Genomic DNA, 18,329 nt, shown 5'->3' on the forward strand with positions numbered 1-18,329 from the left:
TTATCAGTTCAATTACACTTTCAAAGGAAGAAGCATCTTCTGTTCCATTTGCTGTCGTAGGGCAAATAATTTTCAGAAGAACAAGTGTCAGAGCATCAATGAAGGTTAATTTTCTTAGTATGTCGCATTTAAACCCCACTCTTCATTTGCTATCTCTACAAGTACGTTCCTTCCCAGAAAAAAAACAGATCCCACTATGTCCCAGTCAAAGTATTTATTCCTCCTACTTTACAGAGGAAAATGTAAGGCCAATCAGTGGGTAAAGATGATAAGAAAGCTGGGATTTAGGGCAACTGCTAAGAAACTTGCAATTGTTTGATGCTTGTCCCCTATTAAAAGGGTGAGGTGGGAATAGGCTTTATACTGGTGAAAGAGCCAATTTTTGCCCTCTGGTAAAACACCTGCTGAAGAAACTGGATAAACTTCTCAATGAAGTCTTGAACAAGCTTCATTCCAGGAAAGTATTTTCCTGTCTTCCCATACCTGCAGTAGGAATGCTTAACCCCGTACTCCTGATGACTTAACTGTGAATTCAAGAGCATAGCCAGTTATTGGGCAGAGGGTAACTGTGCTCTTCCCGTCCTGAATCCACCTCCACCTAAAAGCCTATCGACAGAACTGTGCGTCACAGAGGTTCAGAGGAACAAAAAAGGCGCAGCAGCATTTTGAGGTCGCGGTGGTACGTTGTGTGAAGTTGTGCCACCATCTCTTCTAGTTTGCTGTGATACTGCGCCCCAAGGCCGGGTGAGGCAGTGCTACAGCAGTGCTCCTGTTTTGTATTTGACCTGGCTTCAAGGAGCACAACAGCAGAAAACCAGCCTTTGAGTGAAGTGACTTTTTCCTTGAAAATCACTTAGCAGTTAGGGAAATCAAGCAACAAAAATACCAGAAACTGGCTGCTTCTAGTAGAAGCACCACGTGAGTCCCCAAGAGAATTCATTTTCGGTGGTACTTGAGAAACCGTAGGTCAGTGACAGAGGAGCCGCAGTTAGCAAACATTCTTTATTGTCAGGTCTCGAGACCTTTTCAGAATTTGACGTTTTTTACTTGTACTGTATAAAAACTCGCACTGAGTCAAAGTAATAAAAGCCCAGTTGTCTGTACCAGTAATCAATGGTGGTTTAAAAGATTTCACAATAGCAGTTAAGGAATTCATCCACTTATCGATAAATAAGATGTAACAAGTACGACTCATCGTTTTGATGGGAGTGTTTAAGGCTTTGCTCCCAACGCTACTGGGGCCTACAGCTTCTCTATCAGTATTGCAGAAGCACCTCCTCCTCCATTGCAAATTCCTGCGAGACCGTATTGTCCTTGTTTCAACACGTGGGCCATGTGAACAACGATTCTTGCTCCAGACATTCTAAATAAAAGAAAAAATGTATATAGTTTAGTTCAAAGGAAATTCTTAATTTGACCCACGCAGGATCGTTGACAGAACCATAGTACCGAATCACTGGAGGGGAAAAACCCACCAACCCACCAGCAAAAAGACCAAACCAACCCTTTCATCTACATTTAGATGCAGTAGAGGTTTGGGTTTTTTTCTAGCTTCAGTACTTAACAAACAAAGACTGTTATAGATACACAAACAGAAACTCCATTATCTAAAGTTCTTCTGAAGATCACCCCTAAGCCAGTCGGTATATTACAAGGTATCTCTACATGGAGCAAAGTTCTTTCAAGGTAACAAATTACCAGGAAAACCAAATTGATACTAACAATTAATTTCAAACAGTTTCTTCTTTGCTTACAGCTTTATATACTGCAGTATGTTACTTTGATCCACCTAATGAGCAAAATCAGACGTTGAAATTCTGTCATTAGACTGACGAAATTTACTTTTAAGACAACGGAACTCATAGTCCCTGATCAGAAGCAGCGGATACTGCAAGGAGATGTCCGCATGTCTTGCGGGATTATGCCTTGATTAGAGCTTTTTATGAACCATGAAGTGGTTCTGCTTGTCCCTGATGTACAACGTGGTTACTCCACATCTGTTTACTTAGATGCTTTGAAACGTGTTTTCCCTCATAGACCTGAACCGTGCAGCGTGATCACTCTTAGGGATGATTAATGGGATATACTTCAGTCATGAGTAAGTTACAGCTGCTGGGGAACACTGCAGGTGATCTGACTCCTCTCGCTAGAGGACAGAACTTCAAACAAAAGACTCACCAACATCTCCCAGACTTTCCCTGCCTGCTGCATTAGAGGCTTGGAGACTTCGGGATTCACTGCCAAAAATATTTTGACAAGACCCGGAATTTCACTTTGCTCATGTAAGAAAAGTAAAAGTCCCTGTCCCATATCGTTTGCCATTAGTTCCTGAGTTTACCTGTAAATTTCATTAGCTTAACTACTTGATTATTACTGTTTACTCTGTCATGTTCATAGTGATTTGGTTTTAATACTTCGTTAATCCATATAGCTGTGGTAACAAGCAAGCTCTTTATAAAAGTAGGTGATAGCTAACTGTGAAGAGAAAAATGGGATCGTGCTCTTTCCAAGGCTCCCTGAAATGTAACACCTGAATTAAGTTGCTGTTGACTATGATTATTCACTATGTACTTGATAGCAAATTTCTATGACCCTTTCTACTTACATTAAATTTGAGAATGAAAGTAAACGTGTTAGCAGTGTGCCTAGAAACCAGTGCCTCCGTGCAGAACAACACCCAGTGCTTATTCTGCTTACCCTATTGGATGTCCCAGAGAGACAGCACCTCCGTTAATATTCACTTTTTGTGGATCGATACCCAGCATTTTAATATTGGCCAGCACCACAACACTGAAAGCTTCGTTGATTTCCCACATTGCAATATCTTCTTTTTTCAGGCCTGTCTCACTTAGAATCTAGAAATAATGATAAAAATAATTACTATTACTTATTTTGAAGTCGGTGACTCAGGCTGCCCATAGTCAGTTTCAAGTTCACACTTTGGAACCTCTTTGTCAGATGGAAAAAGCAGAACCGAGGTACTGAAGCACAGGAGCTGAGAGAACCCTGCGCCAAGAATACGTTTTGGTCACGCTTACACCAAGACCGCTGCTCCAGTAAGTACCTTTAGGCTGATACAGTATCGCCTCACGCCTGCACTTGCCCTCAGCTCCTTTTTGAACTCGTCTGAACTTGTGTAACTGTGTTTATTTTGCCTTTTAGCCATCCTCGCTGCAAAGCTTCCAAAGGGTAAACAAGCCCAAAGTTGGGGAAAGCAGTATAAATCAATATTCTCTTTCAAAATAGGTGTGAGAAATTTGTTACTCTGAAAGTCTGTATTCTAGCCTTGATCCTCTGAAAAACAGGTGTTCTTTCTATTTATGACATAATTATAATTTCTATCCTAATTACAGGAAGATCCACTGAGGGGTGATTCACTGAGGGGTGATCACATGCTAGGGAATTCTCTTGTTTTTCAAAGATCACTCAGTTTTATTCCTACCTTGGGAATAGCATGTGCAGGTGCAATTGGGAAGTCAATGGGATCAACAGCAGCATCTGCAAATGCTGTAAAAAAAAAAAATCACAAGAGATATTTAAAAACCTTTTCTTTTTACCGTTTGTGACTTTTATTCGTGCAAGCAGCAAGCCCAGCCAAGACAGAAAAATTCCAAATGTAACAGTCCATTGCATCGATACATCTAAGTTCAGTGCCTTAAGTGAGCCAGAGAATAACGCTGTCATATTTTTAGTGTTATTCCCTACAGAAAACACTGTTTATGATCAAAGCCTGCTGGTACAACACGTGAAATTTCAAGGACTGTAATGAGCCATAATGCCTCAGGGCTCACCTTTTCTGTCCCATGAATGTCAGGTAACTGGCCAAACAGGACTCTCAGTCTGAGCACATACTATGGGAGTTATTTTCCAGGACTGTACTCAAAGATAAGGAAAGAAAAATCTTACCTACTATCCGTGCCAATGGTTTGACTTTCAGTCTCTTGGCTGCCTCTGTAGTCATCAGCACCACAGCAGCTGCTCCATCATTCAGAGTGCTGGCGTTAGCAGCTGTAACTGTTCCTGGAAAAAGTAACGCATAGAATCATGGAATGGTTTGGGTTGGAAGGGACCTCAAAGGATCATCTAGTTCCAACCCCCCTGCCATGGGCAGGGAAACCCTCCACTACACCAGGTTGCCCAAAGCCTCGTCCAACCTGGCCTTGAAGCATCATTTAAACAATGAGGAAACTGTGATACAACTCACATATATCCCATTAATGATTTTTTTTTTTTTTTTTACTTTACGCCCTTGAACATGACCCCGACAATATGGCGATACCTGTTGCACTGAGTTAACTAACACTGAGGGTTTGTTTTTTTTTAAATCAGTTTGATTAAACAAGTAAAATCACTTGTATTCGTATCCTTATGCAAGTGGTGGTTTAGTCCATGCCAGCTGCATTGCTGACATTAACAGAGAATTCCAGCTCAAGAAGGGTTGTGAGCGAGTGGCAACTTCGATTTAGCCAGAAGGATTTATCAGTTACAGATTCGGGGAAGTAACAGGGAACTACATAAAGGCACTCCAGCTCCCACTGAAACAAGAGCTTACGTGTGGTGCAGACCAAGGCAGCAGCTCCACTGAAACCCAGCTGTTTCAGTCTTGTAAAAGCAAATGCCCAAACCAGAGGTTTTCACCGGTTTAGGGCTCCTGGACAATATACCTTTTAACCCAAGCCAGTTCATGCTGCTGTGAAGCATCTTTCTTCATCTCGGCAGATGTTTAAAAGTTAATGGGCTACTGTTGGGCTCTCAGCCTCTTGCGAACAGTGCTCTTCCCTACACCAGAGTATCCTTGCACTTGGTAGAAAATTAAGCAGTTAATTTAACAATATTTACCATTTTCTTTCTGAAAAACAGCTTTCAGCTTTGGAACTTTACTAAAATCAACACGTTTGTATTCTTCATCTTCTTTCACTTCTACATCTGGCTTTCCTGAAATTCAGATTTGGTTTAGTATTTTATAGTCCATTCTTAAGACATTCTAACAGTAATTTGATTCAACGCTGCCTTATTTAAACAACTTGCTTCAGTAAAAAAATGTAAACATATGTAAAACACACGTCAAGAAATGTGCTTACAAAAACAGAAAAAAAAATAAAATTCCTTAATCCAACTTATTCACAGCAAATCCATTTATACTTCCTGGTGGCTGAACAAAAGGGACAAAGAACATATCTTTAAGGCAATTAATAAGGAAATTAAAACAGAGATGTCCTCAAGCCATACTAGCTAAATTCAACAGCTAGTCTCCACTTAGGTAAAAAAGGAAGAAGATATGGAATGTAACGTTAAAGAAAGAAGAATTAAAAACAGGTGACAGGTCCCTGACTGCTGTTCACCAGAAAGTCTGCACAACAGAAAACTCCTGGCTAATCTAAAACGAGCTTTCCCAAGCTCTGCGTGTTTAAACAAGGCAGTTTGCACTGAACACAGATAATGTTGCAGCTTTCAGTGAGAAACACAATTCATTGTATCATGCCTTCCCATAATACCTTTTTTGGAAATAGTGACAGGAACGATTTCGTTGTTCAGTACTCCTGAATCCCAGGCTTCTTTGCTCTTTGTGTAAGAGCCTATGGCGTAAGTGTCTTGTTCCTCTCTTGAAATGGTAAACTTCTTCGCAGTATTCTCAGCACAGTTGCCCTTGGAGAAAACCAGGCACATTATTTCTGGAGATAGGAAGTAGAAATGTAATTGAATGAACCAGCAGATTTCCAGAATTGAATGCCACTAATATTTGGTGTCCATTTCTAATTTACGCAGCCACGATCAAACACTAACTTCTGGTTTTGGAATATGAACTTCAGATTTAGCAAATATTTTCTGGATCCAGGTTTTTAAAGCCATGAAGGAAGCTTCCTTACAAGGCTTTTTTTCAAGTTTAAAAATTACTGTTGCATGTAGGTTTTTAAGTGCTTAGAGCTGACATCTTCAGAGACTGAAGATCACCGTTCAGCCACGGAACAGTATGTTCACATCATCTTACTAGTGTTTTTGTTCCGTTACTAGCTTGCCTATTCCAAAGGTTACAAGAACAGGTCAACACACAGGGCTTACTTAGCCTTCGGGATCTGATACTCTAAAAACTGTTCCAAAGAAAGGATGTATATATACATCCTAATAACTGGATGTATAATGGAAAATAATAATAATGGAAAATAATATTTTGCCTAATAACTGGAGTGAAATAAGTAGAATGAAACAATAAAATCATTTTATATATAGGTCAATCATAACCATAATTATACAATCATAATTCATTAGCAACACTGTCTAAATTCCTGGTGACAAAACCGAAAAATAAAGGATACTCATTTAGTCAACCTGAAAGATTTGTGCTTAAACAGGTTTTGTTCTACCTCTCATTTCTGCAGAAAAAATCAATGAATCAACACAAAACCCTTTAGCACCATGTTCCTCCGGTTCTTCAAACAAACAAGTTCACTCCTCTGCAGTTAAAGAATTTAAAGTCTTCATAGCACCAGCGACTCACTCGATTGCCAAAACATAGACAAGAGTAAGTTCCTAAAGCCACCGGATGGATGGGCCTCATGGACGAGGTCACACAGACCATTAGGGTTTTCCGAGCAACCTACAGCGGCTATAATAAAGACCAAAGGTTCTGAAATTTTATCCCAATCTACTAAAACTTTGTGTGTTACAAGAGATGTTTTCCTGTACAGCAGCAAGAACGCTAACTGATCAATCAATAACGCCCTACAGTGGTGAATGACCACAGGCAAAGGCCAGAAATACTCATAAGCTGGAAGTAGTCATTCTCTTTTCAAACTGTTCTTCCCTGGTGCTTGTTCTTCACTATCTTCTGTTATCATTTGTTTTCCAAACCCATCTGAAGTTTGCAGTTGTTTGTCCAATCTAAGTTACGGTGCTGATGAGTAAGCACATCAGCTGACTTAAACCTTCCGACAGAAGATATGAGGTATGTACATTGGGGGAGGGACAATAACCACAAGAGCCTGCTGAACCTCAGAGACACCAGGTAACTTGACTGCTCTCACCCACAGACAGAGCAACAGCAATCTATCAGTGGCAGAATTTTTATTTTTTAAATCCCTGCTCTAGGCTATTCAGACTTCAATCAGAGACAGATAAACATTAACACACAATTTGCTATTCTGTTTTGGTCCTCTGTCTAACCCCTCCATTAGAGTTACCAGAGGAAGCCTGGAAACAGATTCATAGATTTCTAGGTTGGAAAAGATCTTAGAGATCATCGAGTCCAACCATCCCTAATCCCCATTAAACCATATCGTTAAGTAGATCATCCACCCTATTCTTAAACACATCCAGGGATGGGGACTCAACCACCTCCCTGGGCAGCCTGAAGGAAGAAGAGGAAGGAGAAGACTCCTTCCTCCTCCATTCATGTTACTCCTCATTTCTAGGTTTGCCAGATGCAGCCGTTTTGTAGTAACTATAAGCAAGCTCCTCAAAGCTGCATCAGGTCTACAGTTGGTACTTCTGCACTGTGCAGGAATATTTACCATATGGATATGATTATAAGCATCTGTAAGCCCATCTTTTACTATCAGATCTTCCAGCTTTACTCCTCCATAAGGTGTTGATCCTCTTCCCATCGTGTAGGGAACATTAGACATGCTCTCCATTCCACCAGCAACCATTACATCCTACTCAAAGGAAACAAGTTAAAATTACTAATAATGCAGTGTGTCCTCTGTGACTTCCTGTAGGAACAAATATTAGCAAAAGCTTAAGCGTGAATGCTTTATATTTCTGAGGAGTCTTAGAGAAAAAGGAAAAAAATATCTTTATGCATTTAAAAAGCAAATAGCAGGAACAACAGCTGAAGACGGTTAATTCACCCTGACAGAACAACTGGACTTCTGTCTCCTATGTCATTTTAGAAAGCTGCATGAGTCGTGTCAGTCTCTTGCACTTTTACTTCGAAATCTTCCGAGATCAATTTATAAATTTTACTTTAAACAGTTTCCTTTTATGTAAATTTTTCATTTTTGTTCTTCATTAGCAGCTCCATATCCTTACGGAACAAGCAACAGTCAGAATCTCAGAGACCAATAAGAAAAGACAGAGACTTACAAGTACCTGCAGTTTTGCATAATACTGTTTCATCTTACTATGTAAAGAGAGGTGACTTATAATATGGTTTTATCATCTGAAAAGGCCAGCAAAAAAAGGCGACATTAGTGATTACTGAACTGGAATTAAGCTGAATCGTTATGGGCATTTTTAAATCAGTACACTTTTCAAGCTGAGACAAGGCAAACAAACAGAAAACCTACAGACAGCAAAGCCATAAGGACCATAAGTACACCTACTGTTCATCAGGCTATACCCCCAAAATTCCTAGCATCTCACGATGTGAAGAATAGACAAAGTTGTGTTTAATGCCGTATCCGAGATACGGATTAATTTAAGAAAAATACAAGCACAGCAGTGCGAGTCTTTGAGAGTTCAATAGTGCTGTTACTACAAATGCAAAAAGATTTTACATCAAAACAGCAATAAGAAAAAGATGAAATATTTTTTTCTTTCTTTAAATTAAGACTCAGAGAAATAATGGTTTGGTTCAGAATAGATTATAAACTAGATCCAGGAACAGTGACATGAAGTAATAAAGAAAGAAGGCTGGAGACAAACTGGAAAGGCAGATAAATCAGAAAGGCAGTTGAAAGAGATGGAAGCAGCAACAGATCAGAGCAACAAGAGCCTCTGGCATTTCCATTCCATAAAGTGAAAGAGTTGGAGACAGAGTTAATACAATTGTTTACATGATGACGTACACTGACTGGAACAATCACTGACTGGGTTCCACTGGGAACCATCACTGACTTCCAGGAAAAACAAATACCAAAATCCACCACAATTTATAACTCTTAGAGACTAAACTGGCCAAGTCTCTTGTTTTTGCTGAGAGTGGCAGCACAGCACATGTGATCAGTTCAGCTACAAGCTCCAGTTCTTTTCAGAGCTCCTGGCCTGTATCTCTCAAACTAATCAAATGCACAACCACGCTCACAAAGTCATTGGACCTAAATTACCAAACCCAAGTGTCGCTGTTCACGCAGATGTGCTGGGCCTGGCTCAAAGTCCAGTGACAAGACTTCCACTGACTTCAGCAGGCACTCAACAAAGTGCCCTTCTCAGCAGGGCAAGGCCAAAGCCATAAGTAGTTGCTCAACACAGCTACACTGCTGTTTTCACAGAAGGGATAACCAAACGTAAGTACTTCACTTTTGTTCTAAACACACACACACAGAAAAGAACAGTAAGTACATTTCTCACTTACGCGACATTTACTTGGTAAACCAAAAACATCTATTGAACTGACAGTATTTTCACCTCAAAGAGCAGACATTGCCAAAATGCTTTTGAATATGGAATTAAAAGCAAAATTGAAAGGCTTCTCTTCACATTCACACTTCTCCCATACTCTTTGCTGGGCAGTATTTAACACTTTTCTGAAGATGGTGTGTTCTCCCATCCTCCCATTAAGTGATACTATTTTTCCCTCATCATATAGAGAATCTTAGAACACAGTGACAGAGAGGAGCAATTCCCCTCCATCGAGCGCTCTTCAATGAAAATGCGCATTCAGCAATAATAGATTCCACTTCCAAAACAATACAAAAGCCTAAAACATCTTTAATGCACTTGGAAACAACATTGCTTTAATATTTATATTTAATTCATTTAAGTGTCAAAATTGTCTGAAAGCCAAGATTAAACGTGTTTCAGTAAAACCTAAGTCTACGAAAATTTCTTCAAAATTTCAAATCAGAAAGGTTGAAAATTCCCTTAATTATTTTGTGGTTAGAGCGGGAAGTGAGGTGGAGGAAAAGCAGTAGGGAGATGTAAATATAAAAAAAAAAAATCCACCTTATTTGCTCAGCAATAGAATTACATCTGACAATTTCCTAACTATAATATTTACTATTTTTTTCTGTTTCAAACCAAAACACACTTAAGTGACTATAAAATTAAGCTTGCATAAGCCAAACAAACCCTCACTAATTAGCTTTATTATCCCAAGCCAAAGCACAGTCATTAGCAGGACAGGATCTACAACATCAGCTGGGTGCTTTTTCCACAAAACAGCACTAAAATTCACATACCTGACTCCCACACATCAGGCTTTGTGCTGCCATCATGATCGATTTCATTCCTGAAGCGCAGACTTTATTGACAGTTGTGGTAGGAGTGCAGATTGGCAGACCTGGGCCAAAGAAGTTGCATGAAAACTCTGTTATTTAAAGGGTGGACTAACACTATTGGTGTTTCAGCAATATTCCATATGTGACCAATTTTCATCTAAGCCCAGGGTGCCCAGCTTGCACTGTTCAGCCTGCCAGGGCAATTTATCTACCCTCACCCCTAGTTACTGTCCTTCTTGGAGACTCTTGTTTCTCCCCTTCACACAACAGACTTGTGATTAGGGAGCAAGCAAATGAAGAATGAGAGACAGAAGATCAGGGAAGTGACTCCAGAACTATTCCTCCTCCTGACACCCTAGTGATTCCTGCCTCTAAGAAGCTTTCAAGATTGAAAAGGCAAAAACAAGCTGTAGAATTTAGCAACTGGCAACAAGACGCTCCAGAAGTATAGGACTCTAAACACAGGCAGTACTGAACAAGACCAAAAGTGCGCGGTGCCTGTCATTAACGTGGTTGTTACTGAGTTATTGCTCCTGAGCATTCACGGCAACGCCTTCGGGCTCCGCTGGGGGCAGCTGGGCCCAAGACCATTGCATCACTGCCCCTACCCCAGATGTGATCTCTAGCATTATGGCTCAGCTACCAGCACGTCACTCCCGTACCAGCAGTGAGATGGGGAAATGAGCCAAGGGAAAGAAAAGAGCCGTATTCATCCCTTTGCCTCAGATGGAGGCACCTCCTTCTCTTTCAAAAAGTAGACAGACAGAGCTCAGGAAGTATCCAGTTCTTTCCTGACCCACAGACTTCCCTAGAGTCACGCTAAGGTATGGAATCCCATCCTCACAGCAAAAAAGAGAAGAACATCATTCCTGCACCCCAATAACAGTTGTGCTGCAGTTAACGTTATCAGGTGAATCCTTCTAGTGAGAGCTCCAGACTCCATGGGAACATGAGTGTAACGACATGCTCAAATCTGCAGCTCATGGAAACTCACTGATCCCTTATCCGATAAGGCTTAAGAGCCATGACACTGTGAAGAAAAAAATTCTGTTTCATGAAAGATTCAAAGAGCAGCATCCATCATTAGCATAAAGTGCGCTGGAAGGAGCAGCCTGGTCTCCAGTATCATCTTCTCCAGGCTCTGCAAACACCGTAGGCAGCAACGTCCATCGCGCGTATGAAAACCGACTCCTGAGGACGCACAATTAGGCCGGCTGACGTGAGTAAAACACGCACCCTTCACAGGGAAAGAAGCATACGCAGACTGTCTTAACAAAAGGCTGCGCACCACCCTGCTTTAACTCCTGGCTCAGTAATCTCCGCTGTCTGCAGACAGAAAACCTTTCACCCCAGAATCAAGTGAATTAATACCTGCGCCCAGGACTGCTTGTCTTGCTGGAGCTTGTCCTTGTCCAGCCTGCAAGACATTACCCATATACACTTCTTTCACTTCTTCTGCAGGGATACCTACAAAACAGAGTTGTTTCAATTCAGGATTCTTTGCAGGGAAGATGTAACTCCCTTTTACAAACCTTCCTGTTGAAGTTTCCTATCAAAAATGATGAAACATGCCATGTCCAACCTGTGTGCTGAAAGCAGCACACAGGCCCCTGTTGGGTGCATCCCAGATATCTACTCTTATATTCACTGAACATGGTGAACTGGTGACCCCCACAGAAGAGAATTCCTTTGTTATCCTGCAGGACAGGTTTAGCTAACTAAAGCAAACATTTCCAGGTCTCGCTAGTCACCTGAGAAGCTCAATGTCCATGGATGGTTAAATGCACAAAACTTTCCACCTGCCACGATTACATCTAAAGAAGCAGCTTTGTTTGTTTGACAGGGCCAAGGCCACCGCTCGCTGCCACCAGACAGAAGAGGCCTGCTCTCCCACTGCATCTCTTGCAACAGCCCTAGTGTTCAAGTTCTTGTAATATACTGTTTCAAGAAGCTGAATCTGGAAAAAATTAACCCTCCTCTACCCCCAGAAAGCCTTTCCGATTTGAATCCATGAATAGATTCACAAAGGTGTCCTACAAGCATAAGTGCCCATGTCAGAAACAGGCAGGGAAAGGAAGGGCCACTGCTTCCAGCAGCAGGCAGCCTCTGCATCAGCTCAGGTACATTGTACAACCCCACCTCAGACAAACAATTAGCATCTTCAACCAGACTTGGATTAGCACAGATATCTCCAAGTAGTATTCTGCTCCTAGAAGCAGCACTTCACTTAATTTAGATTGAAACAAAGCCCAAAAGTGAATTTTAAATAAATATCATTTGTGTCTAGAGACTTAAGAGGGTTACAGGAGGAAAAAACCCAGGACCTTCTGTTTACCAAGCAATTTAAAAACAAGACACAGACTGATACTGTTCTGAGCCACTTGAAGTTTGCTTTGTCACAGAAAAAAAAATATTTACATTTACCTGCTCTGTCAATTGCTCCCTTAATTGCAATGGAACCAAGTTTAGTGGCTGGCAAGGATGAAAGAGATCCTTGGAAAGATCCCATCGGTGTCCTCACAGCACTCGCTATCACCACCTCCTAAAAGGAGAAGCATGGAGTAAAAGTCACAGTCTCTTTCACCTACACACACACACATCACTATTTTTTAAATTTATCCACTTTTACTCTTTCTTTCATGTCACAGCTTCCCTTTTATCCTGCCAGGGTTTCACAGCACTAAAATAATGTTTATTAATGCATGCAGCATGGGGAATAAACATAAGGACACTGGCATACAGTTACAGGACTACAATCTTGGGATCATGGAGCTGTGGTGGGCTGGCTCCCATGGCTGCAGTGCTGTCACGGAGGGACACGGACTCTTTAGGAAGGACAGGCCAAGAAGACAAGGAGGAGGAGTTGCCCCTTTATGTTAGAGAACAGCTGGAGTGCACTGAGCTCAGCCTTGGAAGGGATGGCGCTTGAAAGAGTCCCAAGGCCCTGGAGAGAGGAGAGATTGAAGCAAGCTCGTTAGTACTCAAGGGTTACCTTCTTCAAGTTCAAGAGCAGTCCATTCCAACAAGCAGGAAGTCAAGTAAAAATGCCAGGTAGTCTGCATGGATGACCAGAACTCACACACAAATAGGAAGCATACAGAAGGTGGAAGCATGGACAAGGAACCTGTGAGACACTGTCCCAAGCATGCAGGGATAAGATTACGAAAGCCAAAGCCCCATTGGAATTGAATTTGGCAACCAATGTCAAAGGCAACAAGAAGGGCTTCCATAAGCACCTAGGAAGCAAAAGGAAATCCAGGGAAAACGCGGGCCTGCTGCTGAATAGGGCAGGGACCTGGTGACACAGGACATGGAAAAGGCTGAGGTATTGAACGTCTTCTTTGCCTCAGTCTTCACTAGTATGACTGGCTTTCAGGAATCCCAGGCCCCAGAGACCAGGGAGAAAGCTGGAGCAAGGATGATGTCGCTTTGATGGAAGACGACCAGGTCAAGGAATACTTAAGCAAATTGGACACGCATAAATCCAAGGGCCCTGCTTGGATGCACCCACAAGTGCTGAGGAAGCTGGCTGATGGTTTTGTATGGTCACTTTCAATAATCTTGAAATGGTCACAGCAATTGTGAGAGGTGCCTGAAGACTGGAGGAAAGCAAGCATCACTCCTATCTTCAAGGAGGGCAAGGAGGAGGACCCAGGGAACTACAGGCCAGTCAGCCTCACCCCAGTCCCTGGGAAGGCGATGAAACAACTAATCCTGGAAACCATTTCCAGGAACATGAACGAGAAGAAAACCATCAGGAGTCATCAGCATAGATTCATCAAGGGGAAGTCAGGCTCAACCAACCCGATAACCTTCTACAGCGAAATGACTCCAGGTAGATGAGAAGACAGCATGGGACATTGTCTGCCTAGACTACAGTAAGGCTTTCAACACTGTCTCCCATAACACCCTCATTCAGAAGCTAATGAAATATGGGCTGGATAAGCAGACAGTGAGGTGGACACAAAACTGGCTGAATGGCCAGGCCCAGGGGATGCTGATCGGTGGCATGACGTCTTGTTGGAGGCCAGTAACCAGCAGTGTTCCTCCCCAGGGATCAATACTGGGCCCAGCCCTGTTTAACACATTCATTAATGAACTGGATGATGAGGCAGAGCGTACCCTTTGCAGGTTTGCTGGTGACACCCAACCAGGAGGAGTGGCTGATACACCAGAGGGTCATGCTGCGGTCCAGAGGGACCTCAACAGGTAGGAGAAATGGGCTGACATGAACCTCATGAAGCTCATCAGGGAGCAGTAAAAAGTTCTACACTTGGGGAGAAATAACCCTAGGCACCAGTACATGCTGGAGGACACCCAGCTGGGAAGCAGCTTGGAAGAAAAGGACCTGCAGGTCCTGGTGGACATCAGGTTAAACATGAGCCAGCAACAGGCCCTTGCAGCAAAGAAGGCTGATGGCATCCTGGGCTGCATTAGGCAAGAAATTGCCAGCTGGTGAAGGGAGGTGATCCTTCCCCTCTACTCAGCCCTGGTGAGGCCACACCTGGAGTGCTGTGTCCCATTCTGGAGTCCTCAGTACAAAAGAGACATGGACATGCTGGAGGGAGTCCAACAAAGGGCCATGAAGATGATAAAGGGACAGGAGAATCTGAGATACAAGGAAAGGCTGAGAGAGCTGGGACTGTTCAGCCAGGGGAAGACAAGGCTCAGGGCCACCGCGTCCATGTATATTAATACCTGAAGGGAGGGTGCAAAAGGGACGGAGCCAGGCTCTTTTCATGGAGTCCAGTAACAGGACCAGAGGCAATGGACACAAACTGTCACACAGGAGGTTCCGTCTGAACATCAAGACAGACTTTTTCACTCCAAGTGTGACTGAACACTGGAACAGGCTGCCCAGAGAAGTTGCGGAGTCTCCACCACCCTTGGAGACGTTCAAAAGCCCAAGTCCCAGCATAATGCCTAAGCAGTAGTTTAAGACGTGGTACGACATTCAGTTCTACACCAATCAGCCCCTCAAAATGGATTTACTCTTATTTTGCCCTTTCGCTTTAGTGCTACATCAACATGGCTACCTGCTAACCCTGTGAGAGCAGCATGAGGACCTGGCACCAGAAAGATGCACATTTCAGACCTCTGGCTGCCCCGGACACCTATGGAGAAGCAGCAGTGAATAGCTCCAACTGTGCTGGTTTCAGTGGAAGTTAGACACAAAGATTCACAAGGTCTCACCATGAGTTCTTTATTTAGAGAGACAAGCGAAGAAAACACTGGAAAAAAATTAACCCAAAAAAACCCTTTTTTAAAACTAAGAAGGCGTGTTTCTGTAACCCCTTCATCATGATTGACTTCAGCAACAGTAACACACTTGTCTTTATCTTTTATGTTGTACCAACGAGTTGCAGGAGAACACACAAATAACCTCAAAGCAATTAGTTGGCACCAGCTGTATTTTCCAACGAGTAGATAGTTGTATTAAGCTTAAGTTAGGTGACACCTTTCTAAACAATTTTGTCTCACACTACCTAACAATCAGTCATGCAAAATAAAAAAGGAAATCTGACTTTTATTCCAGATTTTGCAGTTAAGTGTGACTTGGGCACAAGTCAACATTGTCTTCCATGAAGATTTTTTTGTGATAACTTTTTAAAAAACTTCAGTGATTAAGAAACAATTTTCAAACAGCAATTCATTGCAGTCAAATGCTGCTTTATACTTACATTTAAAGTACGCTGTGATGCATAGTCACGGCTTGAATACCTCAAAGCCTGAAAATAAGAAAGTCATCAGAATTTCATATCAAGAAAGCCAATGCCATGACGTTTCAGTAGTGTACCATCTTCACCATTATTTTTAAAAATAATATCTAAGAAACACTGAAAAAAATTAAAAATCATAACATGCCTTTTAAAAAAAGCATAGTCTAGTACACAGTCTCACTATAACATCTGTGATAAAGTATTTTCTGAAAAATAAACAGATACCCTTTTAAAAACAAAAGCCAATTCATTTTGGCCAAGTCATATGTCTAAACCAGGCAACAAGTGGTGCCATCTTCAAAAAGTTTACTAGTCCCTCTGCCTGCTTCTCTGGACTTTGGTTCATCCATTCCTACCATTAACCTCACTGCTTTTTAAACAGCGGCAGTTTGCATCTACAGCTTCATTTCATGGACATTTCATGAACAAAAATGAGGATAATGAATTCAGAATGCGACAACAGAAGATGATAACAAAACAAAACCAAGAAAAAGGTATCACCTGAGCAGGTTAATCCACCAGCTACTAGCTTCATCTAATTAAGCAGTACAAAGACACAAAAATACATCTGTAGGTATTGTTTCATATATTAACAGAATGATCTTTCAATTAGTGGTTTAAACCACTTTCTTAGCCATTTCCTTAGAAAACATTTCAGCACACTGGAAACTTCTGGTCATTACTGAATTACAGCTAAATAAATACCAATTATAAATAACTACTTGAGGACACCACAAAACTACCATCAATTTTATAAATCAAAGGATGCCTTCTGGTATTGTGTCCACAATGAAAATTTAGTCTGTTTCTCTCTTCATTTAACAACCTTCAACTTACAAAAGATAGATTTTTCCCTACTACTTTTCAATTAGTTCTTTTTTCTTTTTTCCCAGCTCAGGTTGTAATAGCCAGCAGAAAGTTTTAAATTAAACTTCTCCCTGAAAACGAATTACATCATTACATCCCTGCAAGGCTTTAATAACAGGGCTTTCAAAGGTTAGCGCCAAAAAAAGTAGTAGCGAACTAACATGGCCTTACTGGACAACACCTGAAGTTCACCTCTGTAGTAAACTAGACAAACCAGACAAGAGTCTTCTAAGTGTAACTGGCACCTGCTAGTAGTGTTCGTGCTCTGTATCAGTCACAGACTTTTTTTTAAAAAAAAAAAAAACCAAAACAAAACAAAAAAACAAAAACACAAACAAAACAATTCTACGGCTGGTAAAACACAACCTTCGGCGTTGCATACGGCAATAGGGACGCAGCCCAGCACAGTGCAGACGCTTTCCCTACCCTTCTCCTCCTGGCAGAGCTCTCCGTGCCAGCGCCAGGACGCCCAGCGCTCCTGCCTGGCCCGGCGCTCCCTCGGTAAGGTCCGCAGTGCCCCACCGCAGCCGGGCACGGAGGCTTCTCGGGCAGGGGCGCTCGGTACCTCACCTCCCAGCTGCCTCCCTGACGAACCCACCTCACGCACATCCAGGCAGGACATTCGCCCTCCTGATGCCGCTCCGGGCCCTGGACAGAGACAGCCTTTGGCAGCTGCGACGCATCCGCACCGCTGGAGCGGGTAGCGGAGGAGCACGGGGGCTCCGCAGGGCAACGACTGGCGAAGGAACGAGCTGCGGCGCCGGGGGCCGGCCCTGCCCGGCGCTGCCGAGGCAATGGAAAACGCCGCTCTCAAGATCGCGGCTAAAGGTCCCGCCGGGCCCAGCGCGGCGTTGCCGCGGCGGGAGGAGCCGCCCTTCGCCGGCCAGGTGGCTCCGGGGCGGCGCGGCCCGCCCAGACCCCGCTCCTCCGGCCCGGGACCCGCTCCCTCCGCTCAGCCCCATCCCGGGCCGGGGGCGGGCTCCCTCCCTCCCGCCGCGCAGCGCCGCAGGGGTGAGGTGAGAGGGGCGCTGCCTTCCCCTCCACAGACGCGGGTGTGACCTTGGCCGAGACGGTCTGGGCCCCACGGAGGGGCCGGGGCTGCAAAGGGAGAGGGAGGAAGAGGGGAAGGGCCGCGGCCCGCATCGCGCGTCGCCCGCCTCACCCGCAGCAGCTGCGCGGCCGGGCGCCGCCAGCCCAGCATCGCTGCCGCCGCCGCCGCCATACTCCCGCCGGCCGCCCCCCGTCACCTTCACCACCGCCCCCACCTCGGCCTATAGACGACGCCGCCCCGCCCCCTCCCCGGCTCCCATTGGTCCTGGGGCTGAGGGCGGTGCCAAACCCATCCCTGCCATTGGCTGGGCTGGAAGGCGGGCCGCAGCGTCAGCGGGGCCGAGCCGGGGCAGGGCGGTGCCCGCTCCGCACGGCGCTGAGGGCGGGCGGCTCTGCAGCCCCGAGCCATGTGGTGGGTGTGCGTGCTGCCGCCTTCCCGGAGCCTCGGCCCTCTCTGGGAACCCTTTCCGCAGGGACAGGCGCGTTTCTGCAGTCGGCGGTGCCGTCGCTCGGGGCGCGGCAGCAGCGCAGGCCG

At 43.8% G+C, this 18,329-nt stretch overlaps 1 protein-coding gene across 1 annotated transcript; it reads right to left on the reverse strand.

Annotated features, from left to right (window-relative positions):
• Positions 1–1,052: 1,052 nt before the first annotated feature.
• Positions 1,053–17,966, reverse strand: ACAT1 (acetyl-CoA acetyltransferase 1). Its single transcript, XM_086621758.1, has 12 exons — positions 17,907–17,966; positions 15,839–15,886; positions 12,582–12,699; positions 11,529–11,624; positions 10,119–10,219; positions 7,509–7,652; positions 5,496–5,646; positions 4,840–4,935; positions 3,907–4,020; positions 3,443–3,507; positions 2,698–2,855; positions 1,053–1,363 (listed from the first exon to the last, which is right to left on the reverse strand). Exons 1-12 carry the CDS (start codon positions 17,964–17,966, stop codon positions 1,243–1,245), a joined length of 1,272 nt encoding a protein of 423 aa, XP_086477884.1. The 3' UTR covers positions 1,053–1,242.
• Positions 17,967–18,329: the final 363 nt, after the last annotated feature.

This window comes from Tauraco erythrolophus, chromosome 1 (genome assembly GCF_009769465.1).
Source record: "Tauraco erythrolophus isolate bTauEry1 chromosome 1, bTauEry1.pri, whole genome shotgun sequence".
Taxonomy (NCBI): Eukaryota; Metazoa; Chordata; class Aves; order Musophagiformes; family Musophagidae; genus Tauraco; species Tauraco erythrolophus.

Coding starts and splice junctions, on each gene's coding strand:
- ACAT1 (XM_086621758.1), bottom strand. CDS start 17,966: ATGGCGGCGGCGGCGGCAGCGATGCTGGGCTGGCGGCGCCCGGCCGCG. Junction 7,653..10,118: donor GCCTGATGTGTGGGAGTCAG/GTATGTGAATTT, acceptor TCCTTTGAGTAG/GATGTAATGGTTGCTGGTGG. Junction 4,021..4,839: donor TGTTTTTCAGAAAGAAAATG/GTAAATATTGTT, acceptor TACTTTTTCCAG/GAACAGTTACAGCTGCTAAC.